The sequence below is a fragment of the Dipodomys merriami genome, unplaced genomic scaffold, assembly GCF_024711535.1.
Source record: "Dipodomys merriami isolate MVZ:Mamm:240054 unplaced genomic scaffold, mDipMer1.0.p SCAF_143, whole genome shotgun sequence".
NCBI lineage: Eukaryota > Metazoa > Chordata > Mammalia > Rodentia > Heteromyidae > Dipodomys > Dipodomys merriami.
Window position 1 is genome coordinate 2,512,675 of NW_027202749.1, and position 18,397 is coordinate 2,531,071.

Consider the following 18,397-nt stretch of genomic DNA (forward strand, 5'->3'; position numbering starts at 1 on the left):
ACGTCCAGGGCAGTTTTCCTTCTTGTTAATCCTCTCTAGAAATGGATCCAGACACATCCAGAGATGGGCTTCACTAATCCAGAAGCCCCCCTCCCTCCAGGATAACAATCAGGGGTGCCTCTCACCAGGCAGCAGCACATGCCTCATAATCCCTGGGAAAAAAGGGGTCTCTGAGTAGCACGGACGGTCCACACCCAGGACCAGACACCATCTCTGAGCAGAGTGGACAATCCACACCCAGAACCAGACACCATCTCTGAGTAGCATGGACGGTCCACACCCAGGACCAGACACCATCTCTGAGCAGAGTTGACAGTCCACACCCAGAACCAGACACCATCTCTGAGTAGCACGGACAATCCACACCCAGGACCAGACACCATCTCTGAGTAGCATGGACGGTCCACACCCAGGACCAGACACCATCTCTGAGCAGAATGGACAATCCACACCCAGGACTAGGACCCCATCTCTGAGCAGAATGAACAATCCACACCCAGGACCAGGACCCCATCTCTGAGCAGAGTGGACAATCCACACCCAGGACCAGACACCATCTCTGAGCAGTGTGGACGGTCCACACCCAGGACCAGGATGCCATTTCTGAGCAGAATGGACAATCCATACCCAAGATCAGGATGCCATCTCGGAGCAGTGTGGACAATCCATACCCAGGATCAGGATGCCATCTCTGAGCAGCGTGGACCATCCACACCTAGCACCAGGATGCCATCTCTGAGCAGCGTGGACCATCCACACCTAGCACCAGGATGCCATCTCTGAGCAGTGTGGACCATCCACTCCCCGGACATGCAGCAGTGACAGCCCAGGCGCCATCCCTTTCTAATAGGACAAGAACTGAGACAATAATGTGTTACTCATCAAACATGAAGATGGGCCTCAGAAAGATCATGTGGGGACTGGAGGCATGGCTGTAGTGGTAGAGCACTTGCCAGTCACATACAAGTCCCTGAGTTCAAGCCCCAGTACCACCAAAAAGAAAACAAAAGGAAAGAAAAGAAAATATGGATGGGAATGCTAGGAAGTGAAAAGTGCAGTTCCTGAAATGGAGAGTCCTCCGGAAGGAATTAACAGTAACTTAGGTACCACGGAAGAAAAGATCATCAACTTGAGAACATTAACAATAGAAACCTTCAAGCTATAGGGGGGATGGGGAGAGAGAGGGAGGGAGGGAGGGATGGAGGAAGGGCCGGAGGAAGGGCGGGAGGGAGGGAGAGAAAGAAACTGAACTGCGTGCAAGAGCGTTAGGGATCTGTGGGTGAAGATGAGGCTCTTCCTGTCTGGCCTTCCATTTCCCTGCTGGACAATGGAGAGACTAAAATATTCTTGCAGGAAAAAAATGAATGAAAAGTTTCCAAAACGGATTAAAACTACAAATCCATAGGTCCAACAATCTCAATGAACCCTGAATAGAATATGCTCTCAAAACCCCCACCAACTTAATCATTAAATTGTTGATACCCAATGAAAACAAGAAATCATAAACACAATAAAGAGAAGACAGACAGACAGACAGAAGGCGGGACTGCAGGCTTCTACCAGAAACTCCCGCATGCCAGAGAACAGCATGATAGCGTCTCTGAGTGCTGAAAGGAAAATAAAAAGAAACACCTACTGAACAATAGCATACCACCACTACCCCCATCCCAGAAAAACCTTTCGAGGCTGATGTCTGCAGAAAGACTCGCCAGGCAATGACCTGAACAGGGACAGTTACTCGACACCCAGGACCCACCAACCGGCGTGCTAGGGGCTCCAGGCTGTATGGCCTCTGGATGCAAGTAGGAAACAGGAGCACACACAGGCGAGTGACTGTTGTAGTTACACAGTGGGAAATTCGCTCAGCCATCGCGCGACTGTGAGGGACCCCGCTCCCCCGCTGTGGTGGAGCTGCGGGATGCTGCCCTGCAGGACGCCGAGGGGAGCCCACCATGCACCAGCACAGTGAGAGGCCGCGGGCCTCTCACCCTGCAGGGCAGGGTCCTGGGTTCCGTCAGCGGGCGTTGTTCCTCCGTCCTGAAGAAGTGGATCTGGCCAGATGCAGCCAGGACACTTCTGCTCAGGGAACCGCCGGCTCTGAGCATGCGGGCCGAGCTGGGGCGTCCTCCACCTGCCCCAGGACTGGGCCAGGGTGTGGGGGCAGCTGTGGAGAAGCTAGGCAAGGCTGTGCTCCTAGGGGCCTCCATCCTTCCCTTGTTCAGCCAGCCAGCAGCTCTTCATCCCTCATCCATCCATCATCATCCATCCATCCATCATCCATCCATCATCATCCATCCATCCATCATCCATCCATCTATCAGCCAGCCAACCATCATCCATCCATCCATCCATCCATCCATCCATCATCTATCCATCACCCATCCATCCATCATCCATCCATCCATCCATCCATCCATCATCTATCCATCACCCATCCATCCATCACCCATCCATCCATCAGCCAGCCATCATCCATCCATCATCATCCATCTATCCATCATCCATCCATCATCATCCATCTATCCATCAGCCAGCCATCATCATTCATCCATCCATCATCATCCATCCATCCATCCATCATCATCCATCCATCATCATCCATCCATCCATCAGCCATCCATCATCCATCCATCCATCAGCCAGCCATCATCATTCATCCATCAGCCAGCCAACCATCATCCATCCATCCATCCATCCATCCATCCATCATCTATCCATCACCCATCCATCCATCATCCATCCATCCATCCATCCATCATCTATCCATCACCCATCCATCCATCATCCATCCATCCATCCATCCATCCATCCATCAGCCAGCCATCATCATTCATCAGCCAGCCAACCATCATCCATCCATCCATCAGCCAGCCAGCCATCATCCATCATCATCCATCCATTCATCATCCAGCCATCACCCATCCATCCAACATCCATCCATCTATCCATCCATCCATCAGCCAGCCAGCCATCATCATCCATCATCCGTCATCATCCATCATCCATCCATCCATCAGCCAGCCAGCCATCATCCATCCATCATCATCCATCATCCATCCATCCTCTGTCCCCCATCTACCCATCCTCCATACTCCATCTATCCATTCATCACACATCATCTATTATCTATCCATCCATCTCTTTATCTATTCTCTATACATTTATCATCCATCCATCCATCACACCCATCATTTATTCTCCATTCATCCTCCATCCTCTATCATCTATCCATCATCCATTATCTATCCATCATCAATGCATACATTAATCACCCATCCATCGATTCATCTGTTATCTATCTATTCATCATCCATCATTGTCCACCCATCTACCCACACTCTGGGCATGTACAGTATTGCAGGCGTGGGGTGGGGGAAGGGGTGGAACGCTCCTGGCTGGTTATTCTGCAGATCACTGGCTCTCTGTCACAGTCCCTGGCTCCTGGCACCGAGGGAGGGGACACTCCCTGAGGGACCCTCGGTTTGCCCCTGGTATTGTGTGATGGCTGCAGGTGTCCCGCGGGTGACCAGCTCTCTCCTTTCAGGCTTCCCTTTCCTCCTGGGGACCGTGTGACCTTCAATGGGAAGGAGTGCATGTGTCAGAAGTGCTCCCCCCAGACGGCAGGTGGCGCCCACCTGTCCCCGGGCCTTCGGAGTAAGTGGGAAGAATGAGGGAGGCGCTGAGGGAGGGAGGGAGGGAGGGGTTGGGGTGAGGGTGGGCCTGTGGGGAGGGGGAGGGGGGGGATGGAATCTTGGAACGTGGGTGTCACCCGCAATGGTGCTTTTCTAATTGCATCTGAAGTCCCAGGCCCGAGCTCTCAGCAAGAAGTCGGTGTGAACCATTCATCTAGAGCTTCCTGGCAGCCAAAGCGAGGAGGATACTGAGGCGTGGCTGGGGCCACATGCAACGCCACAGCACTCAGCTACACATCCTTACACACATGCATGCACACACATGTGCACAGTCACACACACCATCTGCTCACCCTGTACTCCCCACGCGGGCCCTGTTGCCAGAGCTGTCTCCTTGCGCCCCGCCTCCCCCCTCCTCTGCAAAGGCTCCCACTCAGCCCTGAGCAAGGGAATGGCAGTGAAGCAGCAGCTCGCTGTGGGGGATTGTGGGTAGGACCTGGGGGAGCAGTTCGGGCACGGCTGTGAGGGGAGAGGTCACGGGAGGCTGGCGAGGCCAGAGCAGGCAGTGGGCAGCCGGAGGAAGAGCCATGATGAGAGAAGATGGGGCTGACCAGACTTGGGGTGCAGAGGGAGGGAGCCCCAAGACCTGACTGGGCCCCTTGAAGGGACAGTCTTGCGTGTGAGGGTCTTGGAGGAGCTGTGGGTTTGAGGGAGTGGGTGCCGGGCAGGCTGGACCGTGGATGGAGAAGGAGCAGGGGGTGAGGGGTGAGGAGGGGCACCGAGCCCCCCGGGCTGCGTGTTTCCCCTTCGTCAGTGGCAGGGGAACCAGGCTCAGCCCAGGGCAGGTGGGTGGCCCTGACCAGCTGCTCTCAGGGGACCCGCCGCCGCCCCCCCTCAGACCAGCCCCACCCCAGCGCCCCCCTTGTCCGAGTTCATGCCCCTGAGCTGGGGGAAACTGTCCACCTCTGGACAGGGTCTTCACCTCTGCGTGCCCACGCTCAGGCCAGGCCGTGCGCTTCACACACGAGGAGACCAGCCTCACCATGGCGGCCACTCAGCCCGGGTCATGGGCTGCAGCAGCCAGGACAGGCCCACCTCCGGGGCACAGGCTCCCAGCTGCCCTTGATGGGGTCTCTGAGGCCCGCGTGCAGCCCCAGGGCCTCCCCTGGCTCTCAGAGAGGACATGGCCGCCCTGTGCTCTCTCCTCAGGCTGTGGGGGCTGCGGCTTAGAGATCACCAACGGCCAGGCTCTGGTGGCCTTGGACAAGCACTGGCACTTGGGCTGTTTTAAGTGCAAGACCTGTGGCAAGCTCCTGAACGCCGAGTACATCAGCAAGTAAGTGCAGCCGGGGGCCTCCGGGCCGGGGACCTCGCACCGTGCACCAGCCTGGGGCGACGGAGGAGCCGGTGCCAAGTGCCACCTCCCACATGGCTTCCATGCCTGGGCAACTGGTCCGGTTCTGCTGTTTGGGGAGGAGACGGGGCAGGACCTGTGGGCTTGTCCCACAGACCGCATCTTCCTCTCCGCCAGGCCCACGTGGCGTGGTTCCACCACAAGGCGAGCGCTCTACCACTGAGCCACCTTCCCAGCCCTACGTGGTTCCATGTCTAGTGCCTGATGTTGGCTAGGAGCGAAGGCGCCAGGCTTTCAGCTCTGCCTGTGTCTGACCCTCTGCTCTCCATCCTGGCCGTCAGCTCCCCCTGCCCGGTGTCTGGGCATTCTAGCACTGGGAGTCCCGCAGAGAGCCGAGCACTCCTCAGATACCAGCCACAGGGACATGGCGGGGAGGGTGAGCCGTGCCGGGGCTCGGGGAGGGGACGCTGCGGCTCACAGAGGACTACCCCTCCCCCCAGCTGGCATGGTGCTCCTTGAATGTGTGGTTGAGCCGGGCAGCAGGTCTGGGAGGGAGAACGTGATTTTATCAGAGGCCACATAGGAGCCTTGTGTGGTGATCGTGGCTTTGAGCTGGATGAAAGCCAGCACATGCCAGGATCTGGGGGAGTGTTAACCCTAGGCCCAGGAACCTAGGCAGGCAGCCCTGTACACAGAGGGCGAGGTGAGCTAATGGAAAAGCTGGGAGAGCGGCTCGAGCAGACACCTGGCTTCCTCGGGGGCAGCCTTGCGGCAACTGGTGGAAGATGGCAGGCCTCAGCGAGGGAGACCTTCTCCCCTGAAGGAGATCGACAGGACAGAACTGCGAAGAACAGAGCACACGCGTGTACACACACGTGTACACACACAATACATGCATGCACACATGCATACACACGAGCACACAACAGGCATGTGCACACACGAACACTGTGCTCACGCACACATGCACATGTGCACACACATCTGTGCACACAAAGTGTAGACATAGAATCTCAGCAGGGCCCCAGCCTGTGCCCCTGTCCATGTGCACCTGGCCTTGCGCTCTTGGGATGCACCAGAGAGACCAGGTGAGGGACACAGGAACCTGCCTTCAAAACAAAACATCCCCACGCCAAGACACACTCCACACGGAGGCTGACAGCCCAGCCTCCATCACAGCCCAGGCTCCATCGCAGCCCGGCCTCCATCATCGCAGGCGGGGCCTCCATCATCACAGCCCGGCAGGTGGGGCCCAGCACAGAGTGACAGCTCTGGCACCCACGAGGCCCCGGGGGCGTTGGGGGTTCTGCCTGTTACTTAGCAGCCTCCACAGCCATCCCAGAATTGAGGGGGAGGGCGTGCTGGCGTTGCCGTGGAGACGTTATCTGCACGCCTCGTGGGTGGGTTTCTGTGGGGAACGGGGCCTGAGGTTGGTGCGTGTGGAAGTGGGTCTTGAGGACCCCGCCAGTGTCTTCTCTCGTGGCCCCTTTGCCTTCTGGCTGGGAGCCTGCGTCTGGGGCTACACCTCCTCTCCTGTGGTCCTCACTCCTCCTGTTTGACCGGTGGGGAAACAGAGGCTCAGAGAGGTTAAGCCGCCCTCAGGGCGGGGTGGCCCCCAGTGGGGCTCAGCACCTGAGCCCAGCAGGAGCATGGCCACTGGAGCTCAGTGAGCTTGGCGCCTCCCTCCCCTGCCGCCTGCCCGTGTGCAGCTGCGGCCATGGGACGCCAGTTGTGCTGTCCCCGCCCCCAGTGAGGGGCTCACACCACTGCCTGCCCCTCCCGCTGGCGGTGCCCGTGCCTGACTCCCCTCCCTGCAGGACCAGCCTGGCCTCCTCAGCCCTGGCCCCTCCCCTTGCCTTCCCTGGGCCTGTCCCAAGATGGTGCCCGTGAACCCCCCCTGGCTTGCGTTTCCCAGCGCCTCCCTGTGGCTGGCTCAGTCACCCCCCCCCTCACCACCCTCTGAGCCCTGTGCCTCAGCATCTCCCTCTGGAACACAGGTGCTCTTTGTAATGCCCCCGGTGAACTCTACCTATGCAAAGTGGGGGGGGGGAGGGGTCCTTGGAGTAGGAGGAGCCTGCACACCCCACAATGACCGCAGGCCTGTCTGCAAGCCCTGTGCATCTGGGGGGTCCCATGCCATGACCTCAGGGAGACCCCGCCCCGCCTGACCACCTGTCTCCTTGCAGAGACGGGCTGCCCTACTGTGAGGCCGACTACCACTCCGAGTTCGGCATCCGCTGTGATGGCTGTGAGCAGTACATCACTGGGCGCACACTGGAGGTAAGCGGCCAGGCTGGACCCAGGGGCCCTGGGCAGGGTCCTCCGAGAGCTGGGCCCCTGAGTGCTGGGTCCTCCTGAGTACTGGGTCCCCTGAGTGCTGGGTCTTCCTGAGCGCTGGGTCCTCCTGAGTACTGGGTCCTCCTGAGTACTGGGTCTCTTGAGTGCTGGGTCCTCCTGAGCACTGGGTCCCCTGGGTGCTGGGTCCTCCTGAGCACTGGGTCCTCCTGAGTTCTGAGTCCTCCTGAGTACTGGGTCCTCCTGAGTACTGGGTCCCCTGAGTGCTGAGTCCTCCTGAGTGCTGGGACCCCTGAGTACTAGGTCACTGAGTGCTAGGTCCCTGAGTGCTGGGTTCCCTGAGTGCTGGGTCCTCTGAGTACTAGGTCCTTTCTGGGCTGGATTCTCTCTAGATCCTCTTTAAGTACTGAGTCCTCCAAATGCTGTTTTTTCTTTCTTCCTTTCTTTCCTTCTCTCCCAACCCCCTATCTGGGTACTGGGCTTTGAACTCAGGGCTGGGCCCTGTCTCTTAGCTTTTTCACTCAAGGTTGGCACTCTACCGCTTGAGCCACAGCCACACTTCTAACTTTTTGCTGGTTAGTTGGGGAGAAGACTCTCACAGACTTTCTAACCTGTGTGGCCTTTGAACCTTGACTCTCACATCTTAGCTTCCTGAGTAGCTAGAGGTGAAGGCATGAGCCTTCGGTGCCCAGCTCACCAGCACAATTTTAACATGGCCTTGGCTTCATCATCTGGCCATAACGGAATTTTCTAGAACAGTCACTTATGGCTGGTCACAGCTTTTCCAGGTCTTTCTTTGTGGCGATCCTGGGTTTGCTGCAGAGGCTCTCCCTTCTGGGCTTGGTCTCCAGCCCTGATTTTTGCTGAGTTTTGAGCATTGGTCTTGCTTCCTGCCTGGAACAATCCACTGGCCTTAGGCTTCCTGGTAGATGGGTTAGGAGGTACTCCTGAGTCCACTTCTTTATCAAGTAGGGCCTTCTGGAACATTTCTGCCCAGGCTGGCCTTGAACTTCCATCTCAACAATCTCAGCCTCCTGAGTAGCGAGGACTTCGGGTGTGAGCTGCCCGCCCCGGCACTCCAGATCTTTATACCGTGGAGAAGACACCGTGACGGTCACTTCTTTACATCCTGATGTGTGTGTGTTCCTCCCCTCCCCTTGGGTAGGTCTGGCTGTTGTAAGCCACTGTCCAGATGGGGTCTCCTGACTTACAGAATACAACTGTCCACCATGGCCTCTGCAGACTTGCTGACGACAGCTCAGGCTCTTGGTTGCTGTGCCTTTCCTCTGCTCCTCCACCTTCCGTCCACTGTGTCTGCGAATGCACTGGGTTCTCTGGGGTTGGGGGTCATGTAGGAAGATTGAGATATTCCCTCTGCCACATGTCCTATCTGTATTTTCCTAAGTGGTGGTGGATGTGGACAGACAACCTGCCCCGTCCCGGCTCCACAGCCCGACCTGCACCTGAGCCCTGTCCCCGCCTTGGCGCACCCCGCTGGCCTTCGCCTTCTTCTGACAGGCCTCCCCTTACTGACAAGGCCCCGCCGGTCCCCACCTGCCTTTCCTCCTCCATCTCCCCACCCCGCACCTTCTCTCATGCACGGCTGTGATGCAGCCAGCTGCCCCTTGAGAAGTTGCTGCTCTGAGAAGGTGTCTGTAAAGCTCCATGATGAACAGGATCTCCCTGTGTGTGGTGGGCCATACCCATGTGTGTGTGTGTGTGTGCGCACGCGTGCACACACACGTGTGCATGCACATGGATGTGTAAGCAGCAGGCGCACCCGGCCTTGGCCCCTAGCAGACCCCAGCAGCCCAGCCTCTGCCAGGAAGAGCTGTAGGCTTGCGTGTTGACTGAACCTGACCTCCACATTGCGATGTCAGAGTCGGGCACGGTGGCATGGGGCACAGGCGGCTGCATGCGTGCTCCTGCAGGGGTCTAACTGCATTCCTGACATCCCGGCCCTGCCCAGAGTGGCCCTGGGCACGTGGGAGGGGCCCCCGTGTGGGGCCAGCATCGAGCCCTTGGGTGGGTTACAGAGGCAAGGGTACCCCATGGCCGCAGTCCCTGGCAAACGCCGAATGGGGGTCCGATGTCGAGCACAGCCCCTCGGGTGCACCCCGGGGTCTTTGGCCGGGGCCGCTTGGGCTGCAGGGAGCTGAGCAGCCTGGGTTTTCCCTGCGGTGTGCGGTGGGGCGTGAAGGGCCTGGTGGGAAGCTCCCGGCGTTTGTTTTTGCCTCTGCCAGCAGCCAAGTGTGCTGCGGTGGCGGCTCCTGAGCTGAGTCGTGCTGCGGGTGCTGCGGAGCTGAGCCTCCTCCTGAGGCGAGGCAAGGCGAGGCGGGGAGGAGCTGGCTGCGCAGGAGGAAGCCGCCCTCCAGCTGCGGGCCGCGGGTTGGGGGAGCAGCAGGAGCAAGTGGCAGATTTGAAAGGGGAAAAACACAGTCTGGGCCCTGGCTGAGGGCCAGGGCGTCCTCCTGGGGCTGGCGCTCCAGGCTCACACGCCGGAGGGGGCCGCCGCCCGGCGACTGGAGTGGGCCCGGCCCGGGCGCCGTGCAGGTAGGAAGCCTGGCGAGGCTGCGGGGCTTTCCGCAGGCAGTGGGACAGGCCCTGGCCGTGAGGACCCCACGCTCTCCCTCTGTCCCCGACAGCCCCTGGATGTCTCTGGTGCCTGGGTGGGAGTGTTCCCCGGGCTCCCATCTGCGCCAGGCCTGTGGGGTAGGCACAGTGCCACCGTGGGCACTGGGTGCCAGCAGCAGCGCCCGTCTGTGACATGTGCGTGCTTGGGGAAGGAGGGCTCCCCCGGGAAGGCCCCCCCTTCTCGCTCACCCCTCAGCTGTCTGCTGTTCCTTGAGCCCCCCTCCCTCCGTGAGGAGCCCACTCTGTGGGTGCGCTCCAGGTGGGCTGGGCTGGACGGTGGGAGGGAGGGGGCTGCTGCGGGCGGCAGAGCTGGCTCTGGGTGGATTGGAGTCGTGGCGCAGAGCTGTAGCCTGCTGATGAACACGCGCATCTCTGCTGCCTGCGCCGCTGTGGGAGCCGAGCGGGGACAGGCGCGGAAGGCCAGGGCAGCCAGGCTCACCCTGCAGGTGCCCTGCGCCTGACTGCCCGCTCCCGGAGACGGGGTGGACGCGCGTGGGGGTGGGCGGAGATCTTTACCAGCTCTGCCGGCTGTTTACCCTGGTCGTGCTGAGGTCAGGCCTCCTTCCGGCACGGGCCGTCTCCATGGCAACAAGAAGTCCAGCATCCCCTGGGGACCTAATTCCTTCCTTGCTTGCTTCTTCCCTTGGTCCATGCTCACCTTCCTTCTTAACCTGCTCGCCGCAGGACCCTCGCTGGACTGCCGGAGGCGTCTCACCTCCTGTGAGGGCAGGGGGCTTCTTTACTCCCTCCCACCTTCCTCGGAGCACTGCCCCCCCCTTAACCACGCGCACCTTTATCCTTGGCAGAAAATAGCCGTGCTTCCAAACAGATTCACTCATTTCCCGAGGACAGAGAAGTCAACTTCACAAGCTGCCTCTCTCTCTCTCTCAAAATAAATGTATTTATTTAAAGCACACTCAGGACTACTTGCTTATCAGAATAAGCAAAGTCACACATAATGGAGGCCACTGATCAGGCTTTTACACTTAGCACATAGAAATGATCCTCATCAACTTTGCACACATGTAGGTCACACACACATAGGCTGCACACACAAGCACACATATACACAGGTGCACACACAGACACGCATACACACATGGGTACACACACAGGCATGCATACATGCATGAGTGCATATACACAGGCGTGCACAGGCACACGTACTACACAGGTACACACACATGCGACCTCCAGAGCTCTCTGGGTGACTCAGTCCGTGTCACTCATCTTAGAGCACCTTTAATGGCCACCTCTCCGGCTAGGGCACCACTGGGGTTGTAAAGAAAGGGCGGACAGTGGCCGCTTTGTGTATCTGGGTTTCTAGATGGAGTTGAGGACAGGAGAGAGGGGGAAGGGGGTGACAGGCGGGGCAGGCTGGGCATGCTCCTGGAGAAGAGCCACAGAGGGTCAGCCAGGAGGGACACAGGACAATGGAGGCGGGGCTTTGTGGGCATGAGGAAGTGGGCTCCTTTTTGGGGTACAGGGTGGTGTGACCCTTGCTCAGGGTCTTGGCTCCTCTCAGCACGTTTCATTTTCTCTGTGCACCGTGGTGATTAGGACTTACACTCATCTGAATTCAGGTCGAAAGCTCGGAGAGCAGTCCCCGGCCCTGACCCGTGAATGGTCTGGTGCATGCCCACCGGAGCTGCTGATGGCAGTCTGCAGGCCCGGCTCTGCCCTCCGGGGTGGGGGCACCCCGGCCAGGGCGCGGGGGCTGCTGGGGGCCAGGGCTGCACTCAGCCCTCCCGCCTCGGAAGGTGACAGTCACTTTTCCACACTGAGCTGAGCCAGGCCCTGCAAAGTGCTTTTCTGATCCCTGCCGTCCTGAGCCCTGGGCCCTCTGTCTGTGGGAGCTTGGGGTGACGGCACAGGTATTCGGCTTGTGGGTTAGGCCTTTCCCGGGAGCACTGGGGCGGCAGCCTCTTCTGTGTGACAGACGCGGTTCCCAGGGTCGTGTCTCCAGCAGTGATGACCCTCGGGTTGGACCTTGTCTCTCTTCCCTGGCTCTGAACTTCCCCTGTCCCCAGCAGAGACTGCGGGTAGGACAGGGGGACAATCTCTGACCCCAAGTGTCATAGAGCCCAGTTGTCCATCCCAGCCCGAGTAGGAGCAGCTTCTGAGTGTGGCCGGGGGCCAGCCCTGCTCCTCACACCGCAGGTTTGAACTCTCAGAGCGTAGGGCCAATGGTTTAAAATGCGCAATTTGGGCTAGAGGTAGGGCTCCAGTAGCAGAGCGCTTACCTGGCAAGCATGAAGACCTGAGTTCAAAACCCAGGGCTACCAAAACAAAATGTAGGGTAGAGTTCTGAGGCTTGTGGGCCACCCACTGTCTGATGTTCTGTGTCTTCAAATCACCTCCTCTCTGCAGTTCCAAACCTACCCATCACCCCAGAGCTGATTACTCCCTCCGTTTCCCCCACCCACCCACATCCTTTGAGCATGCACCCATTCTGGACATTTTCTCTCCTTTTGAGGTCTCGGGGTGAGACTCCCCCACGTTCTAAAGGTCACACCACTGTGTGGGGTGATGTGTCCATGTGGGCCCTCACTTGTTGCCCCTTTTGTCGGAGGGGGTCACACTGCGGTGGCCGTTCGCGTGTGGGTTTCTGTGTGGACAGTTTGTTTCTTCTCCATTTCTCTTAAACGTGGAGGAGTGCATTGCTGTTGTAGCTGATTCTGTGTGTGATTCTGAGGAGCTGGCAGGCCGTGTTCCCAGTGCCCCACCGGTGTCGTGGGCGGGGGTCCTGTCCCCTGGGCTGTCCGGTGCTGAGTTCCCTTTCTGCTGTGGTTGTCAGAGCTGGCCTGCTGAGGGTGGATTTGCATTTCATGAAGACATCTTTTCCTGCACCACCGTCTTTCTTGGAAACGGTCCAGTCACATCTTTTGCCCAACTCCTAATTGGCCGAGATGATTGTCTTTTTATTCTGGATGCCACATCCTTATCAAATATGTGATTCTTTTCTGTTTTCTACCATTCTTTGGTTTTATTTTCACTGCAGTTTCCTTTGATGATTAGAGTATAATGTTGTTGAAGTTTATGCAGTTTATGTTTCTCTCTCTCTCTCTCTCTCTCTCTCTCTCTCTCTCTCTCTCTCTCTCTCTCTCTCTCTCTCTCTCCCTCTCCCAGTTGAGCCACAGGGACACTTCAAGCTTTTTCTGAATAGCTTATTGGAGATAAGAGTCTCGGGGACTTTCCTGCCCGGGCTGGCTTCATAGTATGATCATCAGGTCTCAGCCTCCAGAGTAGCTAGGATTACAGGCATGAGCCACTGGTGCCCGGCTTTGTGTTCTTCTGTTGTTGTGTTTTTATCCATCAAATCTGGACTTGTGCCCATTCAGTTTTAGGTCTTCTTCGAAGAGGTCCACCATTTCATTTCTCACAGGTCCTTGATCTGTTTTATTGGGAAATTCTCTGGTATTTAGCACTCACAGGAGGGTGAGAATCACACACGGGCACTGTGGTAAGTTTTCACAAACTGGACACACCCGTGTAGTCATACCAGATCAGGATAGAAGACTCCCTCAGCCCCTCGATGCTCCTCAAGCCCCCCCAAACAGTGCCCACCCGTCCAGCCACGTTGAGTCCTCACCCAACCCTGGTGAATCCATCCTCCTGCTTTGCGCCTGGCTCCGTTTGCTTAATATGGAGTGAGTCTCCCTGAATTCTCCATCTTGTCTGTCCAGAGCATCAGGACTGGGGGCAGGCGCAAGGGCAAGGCTCACTGTCCCCACAAACCCAGATGGTTGTTAAGGAGTTAGAGACGAGCCAGAGAGGCCCAGTTATGGTGGAATCGGGGCGACTCCCAGGAGGAGGTGGCTCTGGGACGAGAGGAGACCGCTCAGGGCGTGGCTGGGAGAGGGAGGGCAGTCGGTGAAGGAGAGGGTGTCTGGGTCCCCTCCACTCACCCCCCAGGAACCCCTATGCCCAAGTTGTGAGCGGGCCCCGTTGATCGGTGGGTTCAACCCCTGCGTATGGAGCATCTCTGGCTCCATGCTGACAGGCGCCAGAGAGAGGTGAGAGGCGAGGGGACTGTGAAGGTGTCCCCCACTTCCGGGGCGGGGCACACCCGTTATCGCTCAGATGCAGGGAACAAGTGCCACACTTCTGCCCATCTTAGGAAGGAGAGAAACTCTGGTCCTGCACCTCCATCGTTAGCCACAGCCCCCTCCCCACCTCACCCCTCCCAGTGAGCTGGTATGAACTAGGGAGTCATTGAATCCATTCTCAATTACTCCCTAGTGATTTGATGCCACACAGGAATAAGCCAGTTCACGTAGTTTGTTTAGGTCGTTTCCATATAAATGTTTGTAATCTAACCGGATGGTTTTGAAGGTTTTTCTGTTCTTTTTTTGTAGTACTAGAGGACCGAGCCCAGAGCCGGGGCTCACTAGGCAATGCCCCCCTACTAAGCCGTATTCCCAGGCCTTAAAATAATTATCAAAGGGAGCCGGGTGTGTGACTCACACCTGTCATCTTACATACTTGAGAGGCTGAACACAGGAGGATCACAACTTGAGGTCAGCTCAGGCAGAAAAGTTCATGAGACTCCCTTCTCAGCCTGTAGTTGTCATCCCCAGTCTACCTGGGAAGCTAAGACGGGGAGGACCTGGAGGCCCAGATATCCTGGATAGAAAAATCCAAGAGTAGCCAGGCGCTGGTGGCTCACGCCTGTAATCCTAGCTACTCAAGAGGCTGAGATCTGAGGATCGCAGTTCAAAGCCAGCCCAGGCAGGAGAGACTGTGAGACTCCTATCTCCAATAAACCACCAGAAAACTGGAAGTGGCACTGTAGCTCAAGTGGTAGAGCGCTCGCCTTGAGCTGAAGAGCTGAGGGACAGCGCCCAGGCCCAGAGTTCAAGCCCCACGACCGACAAAAAAAAGAAAGAAAAAAAAAAGAAAAATCCAAGAGAGTCCCTCTCCACAGAAGGGAAGCTGACATAGTGGCACATGCGCGGACAGAAATCCTGTAACAGGGGCTGGGAAGGTGGCTCAGTGGTAGAGCGCTTGCCTTGCATGCCTGAGGCCCTGGGTGCGATTCCTCAGCACCACAAAAGCAAAAAGAAAAAAGCCGGAAGTGGCGCTGTGACTCGAGTGGTAGAGCGCTAGCCTTGAGCTGAAGAGCTGAGGGACAGCGCCCAGGCCCAGAGTTCAGGCCCCACGACCAGACCCAAAAAAAAAAAAAAGAAAGAAATCCTGTAACAGGTGCACAAGCCTCGCAGGCACGAAGCCCCGAGTCCAAACTCATAAACCACCAAGAAATTAAAAAGGGATTTCTAAGATGGAAAATACTCCCTGAACTAACTGAAGGCCACAGAGATACAAAAAGAAAAGTCACTTAAAAAAAAAAAATGCCATCCCTATGGTCTCTGTACATGGGGAGACTCTCCTGTAAGATTCTCCCTCCTCCTCCTCTCCCCTCCTCACTGCCTGCCCCTCCTCCTCCCCCAGGGGAGGGGTGAGGCCCTCCCTGCCTGCTGACCTGTCCAGCGCCACGATGGGCCAGCTGCACACCTAGACCGGATGATGGGCCTGCGCAGCTGGCTCTCCTGCTTTCTACAGGGTTCCGGGAGGCCTGGGGGTGCTCACCAGCCCACAGAACCTTCCGTTCTGGGGGTTGCTGGGCCTCTGCCAGGTCCCCAAGCCTGCACTCAGGTGACAGCCACCGGCAGGCCGGGCCCCTGCGTGCAGCCGTGACCCTCTGCTCTGCTTCCTTGCAGGCCGGGGAGAAGCACTACCACCCTTCCTGTGCGCTATGCGTCAGGTGCGGCCAGATGTTCGCCGAAGGCGAGGAGATGTACCTGCAAGGTAAAGGCTGCCACCGCCGCGGCCGGTCCACACCACGTGCTGGGCGTGACCTTGGCCAGGTGCCGCTGCCTGGGGGCTGTGGGGCGGGCGGGGTGGCAGAGGGACCACTGGGGCCACCTGGCCAAGGCCGAGTCTCTCTCCAAGAGTGGCGGGCAGCCTGAGGTGAGCCAACGGGATGGGTAAGGCCCCGGACGTGCCGGCAGAGCCCACAGGAAGACTGTGAGGTGTCCCTCGCTGCCTCGGGCCGGGGCGTCCCTCCCAGGGGGCTCATATTCAGAGCTGTTTCTCACTCAGCGCTGTCCTGTGGCACAGACGAGGGTGCCGGGCCTCCACCACAACACGTGCACCACAGCCAGGCAGCAGCAAGGGGAAGAGCCGGCTTTCTGATGAAAGCTGGTTTTCGTGGGAACCCCGTGAACAGTAACAAGGATGCAGATGGAGGGGGTGGAGACGTGGCTCGTTGGTAGAGCGCCTGCCAGTGAGTGGACGCAGCAGTACCAAGTTCACATCCCCACCTCAGACCTAAAAGGTTCTGCCAGTGGGAGGTTGACTAGATGTATTGAGAGACAGCAAAAAGCACAGGAAAGGGGAACTTTTATCTTTTTTTAAATTTTTGTGATGCGAGGGATTGAGCCAAGGGCCTCGTGCTTGCTAGGCGGGTGCTCTACCACTCGAGCTGTGCCTCCAGCCTGTGTTTGTGTTGGTTATTGTCAAGGTGGGCCCGTACCTTGCCTGGACTGGCCAGGGGAGGAGGGACAGAGGAGGTGCGGCGTTTCCTGTCCCCTGAGGGGGGAGCTGTGGGAGTGGGGGGCGGGCTGGCAGGAAGAGCTGCCCTGGCGGAGGCGGCTGAGGGTGGGCTCAGCCTGCTCTCTGAGCAGGTGACTCTGAGCAGCAGCTCAGGACCAGCGATGGGTGGGCTGGGGGCCGGGGGCCAGGCCGGGCGGGGGTCACGTTGACACTGCCCCTGGTCAGCTGCTGCTTCCTTTGAGCGATTTAGTCTCCTGGAGTCCGCAGGTGGCCGGCGGGCTGGGCTGTGGAGGGGGAGATCCCCGCGGTGAGGCGTGTCCCGGGGTGGGTCGTCCGCCTGGAGGGTGATGTCAGAGGACGGCCTCATTCCCCCGCCGCCGCCTGCTGTCCGCGGAGGCTTGGGGAGGGGATCCGTGGGCCTGGCCCGCCGCGCCGCCGGCCTGTGAATGAGGCCAGTCAACACCAGGCACCACGGCAGGGAGCACGGGAGCTGGGAGACGTCGGCTGGCATCAGGGGCGACCTTGTCCTGGGGACAAAGATGTTCTTCATCCCCAGCCCCTGTCTCTGGCGGCACCCCGAGGACGCGGGGCCGTGCAGGGCTGCCTGGTGCAAAGCCAGGCCTGCCCCTCTCAGACCCGGGGTTTCCACGCCGTATGTTGAGGCAGGGCCTGAGCTGCGCCGGGGAGCCCTGGAGCCGGGGCCTCTGTGGGCCCGCCTTGCTGGACCGCCCTGAGGCCCGCGCCTGCGCTCCCTGGGTGCCAAGCCCCGTGAGGACGTCTTTGCAGGCACCCCCACTGCCATCAGAGCTCTGGCCGGCAGGGGCTCGGGGTCCCCCCCCGTGGCATGTCCCCCGTGGGCTCCATCAACTTTTCCCCCAGAGCCTCTGCTGATGAACCCAGGGAGGCCAGCTCCCCTCAGGGGTCCCGGTTTAGAACATGACCAGATACCCCCTTCCTCTTGGGGTGACGGGAGAGGAGGAGGTCCAGGGAGAGTTACAGGAGCAGGCCTCTTGTTATCTGGTGAGGGCAGACATTGGGGGCTGCCCCACACCCCACGGGCCCCAGAGGTGTCCTCATATTGGGCTCCGGAGGCCATGTGTCCACCGCAGGGGATCCTGAGGGGTGGCTTGGAAATAAACCTGGACCTGGGGGGGGGGTCCGCCACATGGTGGGCTGTGTTCTGACCTCTGAGTGACATCCTGTGATGTCACACTAAGGGGGACTCGAGACTCTTGTCACCCAAAGCTGCAGGGTGACGTCACCCGTGCACTGTCCTGTGACAGGTGGCAGATGGCCGCAGCTTGCTTTTTTTTTTTTCTTTTTTCTTTTGTCGGTCGTAGGGCTTGAACTCTGGGCCTGGATTCTGTCCCTGTGCTCTTCAGCTCAAGGCACACAACACCACTTTTGGTTTTCTGGTGGTTCATTGGACTTTCCTGCCTGGGCTGGCTTTGAACCACAATCCTCAGATCTCAGCCTCCTGAGTAACTAGGATTACAGGCATGAGCCACCAGCGCCCAGCAGCTGCAGCTTTCTTACTTGTACTTTTTCTTTTAGGCCACTGTAACTTCTAGTTAAGAAACAGATCTATTATCTTTATAATCATAAAAAATTTAGAAACCATAACCATGTTGCCCACATACAGGCACACACAGGCACAGGTATGCACACACAGACACACATACATTCATGCACACACAGGCACAGGTATGCACACACAGACACACGCATGCATGCACACACAGGCACAGGTATGCACACACAGACACACACATGCATGCACACAAGCACAGGTATGCACTCACAGACACACACATGCAGGCAGGCACACAGAGACACAGGTATGCACACACATGCATGCATGCACACACAGGCACAGGTATGCACACACAGACACACACATGCATGCACACACAGGCACAGGTATACA

General features: G+C 58.2%; 1 protein-coding gene across 7 annotated transcripts in view; it reads left to right on the forward strand.

Annotated features, from left to right (window-relative positions):
* The window catches only part of Ablim2 (actin binding LIM protein family member 2), a 94,291-nt gene that overhangs the window by 30,689 nt on the left and 45,205 nt on the right, over window positions 1-18,397 (forward strand). For all 7 annotated transcript variants that reach the window (XR_011371737.1, XR_011371738.1, XR_011371739.1 and 4 more), the window contains exons 4-7: window positions 3,545-3,654; window positions 4,842-4,968; window positions 7,173-7,266; window positions 15,636-15,723. Coding sequence is in view for 1 of the 7 variants with exons in the window: in XM_070021784.1 (XP_069877885.1) it covers window positions 3,545-3,654; window positions 4,842-4,968; window positions 7,173-7,266; window positions 15,636-15,723 (419 nt within the window). In the remaining 6 variants the exon portion in view is untranslated. The remainder of the gene's footprint in view (window positions 1-3,544; window positions 3,655-4,841; window positions 4,969-7,172; window positions 7,267-15,635; window positions 15,724-18,397) is intronic.